The sequence below is a fragment of the Gymnoscopelus microlampas genome (assembly GCF_963454915.1).
Source record: "Gymnoscopelus microlampas genome assembly, chromosome: 19".
NCBI classification, from domain to species: Eukaryota; Metazoa; Chordata; class Actinopteri; order Myctophiformes; family Myctophidae; genus Gymnoscopelus; species Gymnoscopelus microlampas.
Window position 1 is genome coordinate 47,762,602 of NC_139956.1, and position 11,965 is coordinate 47,774,566.

The 11,965-nt window shown below is 46.6% G+C and overlaps 1 protein-coding gene across 1 annotated transcript in view; it reads left to right on the forward strand.

Moving 5' to 3' along the window:
* The first annotated feature begins 10,141 nt into the window (after window positions 1-10,141).
* The window catches only part of fga (fibrinogen alpha chain), a 12,457-nt gene continuing 10,633 nt past the window's right edge, over window positions 10,142-11,965 (forward strand). Inside the window, exon 1 of the mRNA XM_084043001.1 lies at window positions 10,142-10,241. Within this exon, the coding sequence (XP_083899127.1) occupies window positions 10,185-10,241 (57 nt within the window). The 5' untranslated portion in view covers window positions 10,142-10,184. The remainder of the gene's footprint in view (window positions 10,242-11,965) is intronic.

Genomic DNA, 11,965 nt, shown 5'->3' on the forward strand with positions numbered 1-11,965 from the left:
TTCATGATATCGTACAAGATCAGAAATGTATTTTGAAATCAATTCTTTGACACACAGGGAACAAGGGAACAAGTGACAAAGACACACCATGAATTTAAAAAATATATTTGATATTTAATATCATATGGTGTATGTCCCTCAAACAATTTTCAAAAGGTTTGAGCCTAAATCAACACTCAGATATACTCATCCCAAGTCAATTCTCTCAGGCTTATAAAGCACTTTCAGCTGCAATACCAAAACGTCCTGTTGGGCAGAGGGGTGCTACTGAGCAATTCTAAATACTCAGAATACATCAAAATACATGGGCAGAAAGTTTGGTGATGTAAGCAAACTTGCCATTCTGAGATGGCCTGTTCAGACACGCCCATTCTGAAAATCTCTGAAATGAGAATGAATGACTGAATGTTAAAAAAAAATATTTTTTTGGGGTACAAGAGACACTGGGGAGCCCAACAAATACCAAAAAAATAAAAAAAAGTGAAATTCATGGTGTGTCTCCTTTAAGTAATCTCTCAAGACACAATAGGCTCTATGCACATGCAGCAGCCATATTGGGAATGAATTGGGCCCCTTCTTACTTCCTTCATGGGTGTTACCAATGATACTAAGTAAGGCTCTGTTCCATCTGTTGCCATAGTGGTTGTCTTATTTTCGGTAACCGTCTTCCATCCCGTCATCTCGCCACTCCGACTAGTGGCTTCCGCGTGCGGTTAGGGTTAGGGTGAGGGTTAGGTATAGGGTTCGTACGTCGGAAAGGCGACATGTCGGAAAGGCGCCATGTAACCCTTATTTTCAAGGACCCCCATAACTCTGAGAGTGTACAAATGGAACCAAATGGACCCTTTCGGGTCCATTTGGTTCCATTTGTACACTCTCAGAGTTACACACCCACCATAAGGGGCCATTTGGGAACCAAAATGGAGTGTTTCTAATGAGCCAACATGCACAATATCAGCACCCTGACCAGAATGGAACTGAGCCTTCATTAGTATCACTGTTAACACCTGTGAAGGAAGTAAGAAGAGGCCCAATTTCTTTCCAGTATGGCTGCTGTGCATAGAGCCTATTCAGAGCTCCGCAGCTAAATCTGTCGGCAACTCCCATTACGACGCGTAGAGTTGTTGTTATTGGGAATGAAAACAAAGGAGCACCACTGGAAGAGGAGGGCTGAAGGACACAGTGAATGGGCCGACATCCGGTCTCTACACAGGGAAATGTACGGTGCCCCCGAGGCATTTTTCTTTTATTTTTTGTTGCTGATGGGTTCCCAGATTGGGAGTTAAGAACTGGAGTGATATGCTCCACTTTCTTGGTCCAAGACGTCCACGTTACTCATAAATCGTCTCATAAATCTACAGTAGTACTGAATCATTCCACCACTAGATTTGTATATTCTGAGATGTGTTGTCTAAGCAACGATCAAGATTTGAGGTGACACATCACACCGGGGTATAGTTTATTTACTTGTGCCACTTCCCTCTCTGTCTCACAGAGGAATGCCTTTATCCAATGAACGTTTTTCACTAATATGGTAATTGTACATCCTGTATGTGTTACCAATGATACTAATTAAGGCTCTGTTCCGTTTAGTGTAGAAGAGCCTTTCCAGTGAGCCAACATGCACAATAACGATGTATGAGAAAGTGACCATCCAAAAATGTTTGATGCATGGACACGTGATTAACATAGACCTCAAATAGTTCCATTCACATGATAAATTGATTCAGATGTGATGATAATAGGATTCTTTAAATTGCTTAGAGCTTTTAAAAGTCCATCACAAAGAGTTGTTCTGTTCTGCTGCTACCTAACCGGGAACTATTGAGAGGCTTCACAATCCGAAAATTGCTGTTAAATGGGGTTGTCGCCAGTGGTGTACTCAAGTACTGTACTTAAGTAAAATGTTGAGCTATTTTTACTTTTACTGAAGTATCTTCAATTTTCAATACTTACCACTCCACTACATCATAGAGGCAAATATTGTACTTTTACTCCACTGCAATCTTTTGAAAACTTTAGTTACTAGTTACTTTGTAGATTTTGATTATTATATATATTAAAAAAAATCACACCCTGTGTGAAGGAAGCGGTGCCTTTGGGGCGGTGCTTAACTCATTTCAGTTCGTCCCTATTGGTGGTCTGAGTCCACTTACCAAATTTGTACTTGGTAGCATGCTGCAAACTGGAATGATGGCTGTTTAAAGCCCAGCCAATGGGCAGACAGAGGGGTCGGGGCTTAAGTAATGACAGTTAGTCCCTATTGCTGGCTTTAGTCCATGTACAAAATTTGTACTCCATAGCATGCTGCGAACTTGAGTTATGGCTGTTTGAAGGCCAGCCAATGGGAAGACAGAGGGGGCGGGGCTTCAGCAATTTATGCTGGTCCCTATTGGTGGTCTAAGTCCACATACCAAATGTGGACTTGGTTAAACAGCTAGTTATAGCTGTTTAAAATCCCATGCTCATCCCGTGCTCATACGGGCGCTGGGGGTCCCTGGACCCCTCTTTGATAACTTGATCAATTCATGCTCGTGCCTATTGGTGGTGTAAGTCCACATACCAAATGTGGACTTGGTGGCATGCTGCAAACTGGAGTTATAGCTGTTTAAAATCCCGTGCTCATCCCGGGCTCATACGCCGTGCTCATCCCAGGCTAATAGACGGGTTTCCGAGCGACGTCATCACAGAGCAGAATGCGCAATCTGCGCATGCCTGGGGGTGGAAGGCGCGTTCGAAAATACAGCCCTGAGCGGCAGTGAGCGCACTGGCCAATACAAACTAATAGGCGAGTGTGCTCCGGTGCGTAATTTCCAAACGCACCCATAGGCTTCCCCCTCCTCTGCGCGGTCATATTCCTCTCAATGTTTACTAACAGGAAACCTGTCTATACGGACACACAGACACGGAGTAAAAGCCAAGTGTAGAGCGGTTGGCACCGCTAAAAACATACATTAACCACTTCAGCCTTATACTTTGGCTATGTGAAAATAGCCGATCTACGAGCTCACTTTACTTTACTTTAGTACTTTAAGTATATTTTGATGCCAATACTTTTATACTTTTTTTCCTCTAGTACATTTTTAATACCAGACAACCAGAGTACTTCTTCCACCACTCGTTGTCACCACTCAGTCTTTACACCGCTCTAACAGCACCATGTCTCTGCTTGACCTGAACAGAGAACAGGATATAACATGACACTACTATTTATGCCAATATGGCTGCTGTGAAACATTTATTTTCTTCCCAGGTTCTGCTCACTTTGAAGGACATCTGGAATTTGGAATATTTCATCATAAAACTGTTGTTTTGTGTGGTGCCAGTGAAGGCATCAATAAGATGTTCACAAGTCAATCCTTTTGTCATTTTCTACCTGCTGGTTGTTTTTACATCATACTCCGCACCAATGGTCTACGGGTAGTGTCCTATACATCCCAAAACAATCAGAATACCAATATTTGGTTCTATTGTGAATCAGCAGCCTTTCATATAAGGCTTTAAACAGGCGGAAATAGCAAAAAGTTTACTTTTCTGAGCAATATATTCACTTGTAATTTTGGAACTCCCTCTTTCAGGGTAGGCGTTTTGCTCAAAACTATCTAAAAAACGAAGGCCCTTTTTGAAGGTTTGTCCCTGCACTAAGATGCTTTCCCGGTTTTCATGGGTTGAAGTATACATTTCTATTAATATGGATACTTCCCTGGTATGTTCATGGCTGTATAAATGGACGACATGTTACAACACATGAAGCCTGGGTCCCTATTTTGGGCATATGGCGTGCAACGGAAATAGCAGATCTACAAGCTGAAGAATGATCACACTTGGATTGCAATAACGAATTAGAAGAGGTTTGTGAAATCACCTAATGTGTGATTACCAATTAGTGAAATCACCTGGTGGGGTAATGTTGGTTTGGAGAGTGAACTGGTAAACTATGGGTACGTGGCGCTGCTCCGACACCCCGCTACTCCGACAGCTGGAATCCGGGCTCCAAAAGGCTGGAAAAAGAGCAGAGCCAGGGACCCCCGGGGGTCCCCGGAGTGGAGCGAGTACCCAGCCTCGGGGCTCCCTGGTCCGGGTCGAGGCCTCGCCGGGGGTCCCCGGTCGTGGGTGTGTAAAAAGGACAGAGTCCTGCCGTGGAAAAAGAGCAGATCGACAAGCCTGGATAGGCCTGTGGTGGCTGCGGGGCGCAATACCGCCGGCGTCCACAAGGCGGCGCCCTCCCCGGTCCCTGGTCCCCATCGGGGGTCCATGGACCACCTCCGTGCCCAGGGACGGTGGCTCCCGGGGCGGGTAGAGCGGGCGAGTGCGCACCCGGCAGTGTGCCGTGAGGCCTTGGGCTCCCTGGCCCTTCCCCTGTGTGAGTGGGGAAGGTAGGGAGAACCGCCGACTGGTGCCATCGGATAGCTAGGGACCATGCCCGGGAAGAGGCTCCTTCCTGGGGCAGAGTCGGGGCACGCGATGGGTCCAGAGAGGCCCCAAATCATGGTTCTCAAAAAAAATCAAAAAATCGCGCTATGTGTTGGTATGGGCTCCAGGGGTCCCCGGGGACCCCCTGGAGGACCCCCGGCCAAAAATCTAAACTTTTTCGGTCTCTCAGGCTTGTCGATCTGCTCTTTTTCGGGCTAAAACGGCCGGTATCTCCCGGACCGTGGGTCGCCCGGGGCCGGGTGAGGGCTCGTTGGATCTGGGCCGGGGGTGCACACGCGTCGGTGCCCACCCCGGTTCCCGGGGTGGCCGCCCGGGCAAACGGCGGCCGAAAAACCCGGAAAAAATGCGGAAATCGCACTGTGTGGGGAGGCCACCGGGCGGCCTGGGGCCTCGGCCTCTCCCCTGCGTGAAATTTCGCGTGGGGGGCGAGCGGCCACTGGTGCCAGAGGGTAGCCAGGGACTGTACCCGGCCGCGAGGCAGCATCCCGGGGGCGTCCCCGTGCCACGCAGGGCCAAGGTTCCTGGAGGTTTTCGGAAAAAGCCCGGAAGTCCAGAGCTCCCAGGAGCTCTGGACTTCCAGGGCCAAGGTTCCTGGAGGTTTTCGGAAAAAGCCCAGAAGTCCAGAGCTCCCGGGAGCTCCCCGGGCTCGCGGCCTCTCCCCTGCGTGAAATTTCGCACGGGGGGAAAGCGGTCACTTGTGCCAGAGGGTAGCTAGGGACCGTGCCCGGGACCGGGGCACCTTCCCGGGGCACCTTCCCGGGGCAGCGCCGGGGCCGCAACGGGCCCCCTTCTCCTGGATATCCACGTCGTACCTCCCCGTCCCCCACCCCGGGGCCCTGGAGGCGCCCGGCTCGCCCTTGCCTCCCTCCTTTGAAAAAGTCTCTCGGTAGAGACGCCCACTGGCTCCAGAACGTATCTATGGAGCTTGGCCGTCGCCGTGCCCGACGCGAGGCTCCGTCTGGGGACGGCGGCGCGGCCACCTTCCCCTGGATCTCCGTGTCGTACCTCCCTGTCCCCACCCCGGGGCCCTGGAGGTGCCCGGCTTGCCCTTGCCTCCCTCCTTTGAAAAAGTCTCTCGGTAGAGGCGGTCACTTGCTCCAGAACGTTCCTATGGAGCTCGGCCGCGGCGAGGCCCGGCACGAGGCTCCGTCTCGGGGCTGCCGGGCGGGCCGAGCCGGGCGCCGGTGGTGGTGGCCATGGGTCCCTTTCCCTTCTCCCCGATAGGGGGGAAAGAACCAGGAAATTGGAGGCCACGGTGGCCATCGGGTGTATGGGAAGAGAGAGGCCTCCGGTCGGGCACGGCCGGGTGGCCGTGCGCCCTGGAGCTCCTCCGCGATCCTGGGAGAACCTGGGCTTTTCCGTGGCCCCCTCCTCTGAAATTCTCTCCCGAGCACATCGGCAACTCGTGCCAGCCCGGATATATGGAACCGGCGTGCGGACGCCGAGGCTGGGGCCGACGGCAGCCGAGACAGAGGCCTCTGTGTCTGCCCCAGTCTCCCCGCGGCGGGGAACGGGGCAGAAGAGGAGGCTTGTCCCGGAAGGCTTGTCCCCGAAGCCTCCTCCCCGCGTGGAGGAGGCTTCTCCCCGCCCCGGCAGAGGCCAGGCCCCCGGTCGCACGGGGGCCTGGCCGGTGTCAGTCTGGCCACAAGTCCACGATAGTCCCGTGGGCGCGCGTCGCCATTTGTACCACCAGGTCCCTGCGGTGCTTTGGCCGCGGCCTGTGAGTCCACTTAACGCCCGCCGAGGGGTGCTTAAGAGTGGGTCCGCGGGACCGGCCGGTGAGCCGGTGAGCCGGTGGCGGGGGTCCCCCGGACCAGGAGCCAGTACCCAGCCTCGGGGCTCCCTGGGCCGGGTCGAGGCATCCCCGGGGGTCCCTGGGGATCCCTGGCCGGAGAGTGCCTGAGCCGAGCGGCCAGGGTGGAGCCTCTGGAGCCAGGGACCCCCGGGGGTCCCCGGAGTGGAGTGAGTACCCAGCCTCGGGGCTCCCCGGGCCGGGTCGAGGCCTCGCCGGGGGTCCCTGGGGGTCCCTGGCCGGAGAGGCCTGAGCCGAGCGGCCGGGTGGCCAGGGCCGAGCCTCTGGAGCCAGGGACCCCCGGGGGTCCCCGGTCCACGTCCGCGCCCAGGGACGGCTGTCGGACTGGCGGGGTGTCGGAGCAGCGGGGTGGAACCGTAAACTATGGGAGCGTTCGGATGTACAACACTGAGCGCACTGGCCAATACAAACTAATAGGCGAGTGCGCTCCAGTACGCAATTTCCGAACGCACCCTTATGACTTTGCCACTGTATTGAAATCTGCGTATCCACTTCAGCTATATTTGTGTTGTACAAAAAAACGTGTAGATCTGCTATTAAAAATGTTTTAACGAAGATTTTGTATGTGTGTGTGTGTGTGTGTGTGTGTGTGTGTGTGTGTGTGTGTGTGTGTGTGTGTGCATGCGTGCGTGAGTGCGTGCGTGCGTGTGTGCGTGCGTGCGTGTGTGTATAAAGGCAGTGTTGGAACAGACTTTATCCAAAAGTTGATTTTGTTCTATAATTTCAGAGTACACAACAAAACAACTTTTGCCAGGTACTGTAGGTGTGTTGACTAGATATACAATATGGATTAAGCTTTTCCTAATCAGTGTTTGAAGAATCAGGGTCAATTCAAGCAGTGAGGACACATGTTGACATTAGAACACCATACACAACAATATGATGACAATAATAATAGCTGGGAGGGAACTCTCAAAAAACAAGTTTCTGATTTGTGGCATGGTGTTAGGTATGGGCATAAGGTTTTCAAAAACCTTTGCAAACGAGTTGGGTTTGCCCCCTAGCGGTCGGTTTGCAATAACTACAATATTATAGGTGTAGGTATGGTAAAAACCCCAAATAATTGATAGAGACAAATCTTTACGAGTTCCCTTCCTCAGTATTCAGTATTCATGTCAAATACGCTCTATGCACAGCAGCCATATTGGAAAGAAATTGGGCCTCTTCTTACTTCCTTCACAGGTGTTACCAATGATACTAATGAAGGCTCCGTTCCATTCTGGTCAGGGTGCTGATATCGTGCATGTTGGCTCACTAGAAACACTCCATTTTGGTTCCCAAATGGCCCCTTATGGTGGGTACAGTATGTAACTCTGAGAGTGTACAAATGGAACCAAATGGACCCTTACGGGTCCATAACCATTTGGTTCCATTTGTACACTCTCAGAGTTATGGGGGTCATTGAAAATAAGACAACCACTATGCCACACTAAATGGAACAGAGCCTTAATTAGTATCATTGGTAACACCCGTGAAGGAAGTAGGAAGGGGCCCAATTCATTCCCAATATGGCTGCTGTGCATAGAGCCTATTTATGTCAGTCATAATAATGTAATACTATAACTCTTCCCAGGACAGATCATGAATGAAGTTATTCTGCATACACTGCAACAACTGTGTAACGGTTGGAAGTAGAAAAAAGACGAGAAAACTGCTCCAGTCTCATGAGAACTCATTGTAGGCTGTTGTTACCCTATAAAGCCACCAGGTGTCATCAGAACACAATTTAATAGCCAAACATTTAGACAGCTGGTAAACACAGCTGAACATAAACCATACTAACATTAATATTGTGTGTTATTATGACTATGTCCCAGCATGGACAACTAATGCACAAACATGTAATTAATGAAATAAAACCACCGTTAATAGTATTAATAGCAATACCTCAATGTAGAATAAATACTTACATACTGTTACAAGTAAAATTCCTTTATTTGAGTTTTATTACAATACCAAACATACAAGTATAATGGCCCATTTCAAAGTCAATTTATGGGATTGTAGCCTAATGTATTAGTAATAATGTGTTTATTTTAATGATTTTGACACCAAATGTCATGTCATTTGGTGTCACTGTGTAGAGGATTTAGGTCAGTGTGGAGTAGAAGTAAAAGTATTCAAAATTGGAAATACTCCAGTAAAGTAAAAAATACCTCAAAATCGTACTTAAGTAGAGTACTTGAGTAAATGCACTTAGTTACTACACTGCTGACACAGGGGTGAACCTGTGACCTTCCAATTTACAGTACAAGTCAGAGAGCAGTGGTGTAAAGTAACTAAGTACATTTACTCAAGTACTGTAGTTTTTTTGGACAAGTTTGAGGTATTTTTTACTTTACTGGAGTATTTCCAATTTTCAATACTTTTACTTCTACTCCACTACATTTCAGAACCAAATATTGTACTTTTACTCCACTACAATTATTTGAAAACTTGAGTTACTAGTTACTTTGTAGATCTTGATTATTATTACAAAACATACAGTAACCACTTCAGCCCTACATACATTTCGGCCATTTGAAAATAGCCGATCGACAAGCTCGCAATGCGTCGCTCTGCTATTTTCAAATGATTTGTATACACTTGAAAACTTGAAATGGGACATTCTGCATAATGAGTACTTTTACTTTTGGTACTTTAAGTACATCTTGAAGTCAATACGTGTGTACTTTTACTCAAGCACATTTTGAATTCCGGACTTTTACTTGTAACAAAGTATTTCTATATTGCAGTATTGATACTTTTACTTGAGTAAAAACATTTAGTACTTTTCCGCCTCTCTACCCACTCAGCTACTGTAGGATAAATGAATACTGAGGATTTGATGAGATCTGCGGTAAATGGTAAATGGCACATTTATATAGCGCTTCCATCCGAAGCGCTTTACATTGATTGTGCCATTAACACACACATTCATACACCGATGGCGGAGGAAACCATGCAGGGCACCAACCTGCTCATCGGGAGCAATTCGAGACAAATTCTAGGGGAGTGCCCCAGCCCGGGATCGAACTGGCAACCTTGCGGTTTTCCAGTTCACTCTACCCGGCCACTCTACCCCTGAGCCACTGCCGCCCCGTCATTAAATACATTAAAAGGGTTTGGATAGAAAATAAAACGATACAACTTCATTGTGTTGTTGTGAAGGTGACCAGTTTGTCAAGGAAAACTGCTGTACGAACTGTGGTCAAAGGGGAATTTAACCCATTACAATCTCTGGGTGTAAGCGCGTGCTATGAGCTTGTAGATCTGCTATTTTTATGAAAAATTGTGGAAATGTGTGCAAATCTTTGAATATACATATATATTTTTCAGTGAACAATTTTAACTAAAATTTTTGCTTGAGAATGTGTTGCCCTGGAACAACATATTTTGAGATGGGGGTCCGCGGCCACATACATGTGATTTTGGGGGTCCTTGACGTGAAAAGGTTTGAGAACCACTGATATTAAAGCAACATAAGTATAAAAAATAATAATAATACAAAAATGTTAGGATTTAGAAGACATTTGTAGAATCGCCAGAAGCAAGGATTTGAGTTACAAATGCTCGCTTTGAAAATATCGAAATATATTCAAATATTTGCACAAATGTTCACGATTTTTCAAAAATAGCAGATCTACAAGCTCACAGCGCGGCACTCGGTGCCGCGCTATGAGCTTGTAGATCTGCTATTTTTGAATAGCCCAAATAAATCTCAAAATGACACAGATGCGTTCCCGGATTGAATGGGCTATTGGGCTAAACATGAGTCAACATGGTAAACAGACGTTACAGAACCTGACCTGCCTATTATTGACACAACGTGATGACTCAGTTGTTTGCGGACCCGTCTCCCCTTCGAGGTCTTCAAATGGACAGACGGGCAGCGAGGGCTCACCATTCAACTCACACACACACACGCACGAGGAGAAGAAGACAGTAAAGACAAAAGATGGAGCGACAGAATATACTCCTCTGTCTCGGCTTGTGCATCGTGGCCTCAACCATGGTGAGAATGTGCTATCTGTTTGAATTATTGTCTTCTTTGTCTAAATGTGACTTTTTGTCCATTCTTTTCTTTCTATACTTTTTAAACCTTTTTTTTTTTTTCATCTTCAAAACCTTCAAAATAATGACTTCTGTTTTTATTTGGGAATGGAAAACCCACGTCGCCTGTTCCACGTACACAAAGATTATTTGAATTAAAAAGTCAGAATTTACAAATTCATAACAGTTTTCGATTATTTTTTTGTTTGTTTTTTGTTGAGCTACATCAACAACCTTACCTTCGTTACCTTCAGTAGCCTACGAATCCATGGTGTTGTCATAGAACTCTTTGGGAATAACCCTACTATTTACAACACAACATTAACTATTATTAACTATTTTTGACTCTCAGTATGATATTTGGATTTTATAAGTGAAGAAATATAACAAAAGAAAAATGATTTTAAAGCTGCTTAATGAACGATGGCTTTGTGTCTCTTCCACATTTCTTCACACTACGTAATTTGATGTAGGTCTGCTGCTTTGTTGGTTTTGTCTACAGGTTGTTTCTATAGTCTCTTCCAAGCTCTTGTATTTTATGTTGAGTTAGCTGTGGTTCGTTAAATCAGTGGTTCTCAAACGTATTATAATTTCAAAGACCCCCAGTTTGGTGTGCATTAAACCATTAACAACGGGAACGCATGTGTCATTTTCAGATTTCTTTGGCCATTCAAAAAAAGCAGGTATACAAGCTCGCAGCGCGGCACCAAGTGCCGCGCTATGAGCTTGTAGATCTGCTATTTTTGAAAAATCGTGTAAATTTAGCAAATCTTTGACTATATATTTTTAAGCGAACATTTGTAAAATATTTTTGTTCCAGGGACCCCCCAGAATTTTTTAAATAAAAGATCTACAAGCTCATAGCGCAGCATGAGCTTGAGCTTGTATATCTACTATTTTTGAATAGCCAAAGAAATATAAAAATGACAGAGATTCCCGTTCCCGGATTGAATGTGTTATGGCCACAGACCCCCCATAATTCTGAGGCCCCCATATAGTTACAGACCTGTAAGTGTCCGTTTGGTGTTCCAAACTTTGAATCATCTAGCTGGGAACCCCCTGGAAACCCCCTCAAGTAGCCCACTTTGACAACCACCCCATTAAATGAACTGAAGACGGAAAAGGATGCATCGGTTTGCTGGCAATGGTGGAATTATTCCATGATTCCATGGGTTGCATTGTTCTACTATAGGTCACTCAGGCTCTCAGCATTATTATCTTAATTATGTAACCACTTTAACAATTACTTTTATACTTTGGCTATTCAAAAATATCAGATCTACAAGCTACGTAGCGCGTCACTTCGTGCCGCGCTACGAGCTACGAGCTTGTAGATCTGCTATTTTTGAAGAAACGTGAAAATGTGTGCAAATCGTTGTTTATATATATATATTTTTTGGTACATTTTGAACATTTTCTAATCGATTAGGAAAAAAGTAATGTTTTGGTGAACTATCCCTTTAATACTCCCTCGTAGCTTTCTATGAGGCAAGTTTAGAAAGAAACCTATGTGATGCAATGTAACGATGTTATACGATGCAACGTTATGTAATGCAGTGTTCCTCAAAGTGGTCTCCAGGGACCCCCAGGGGTCCTTGAGAGAGTTCCAGTGGCTAAATGATAGATCGTTAGGAACCAAATAGACCCTGATGGGTCTGTAACTCAGAGAGTGTGCAAATGGAACCA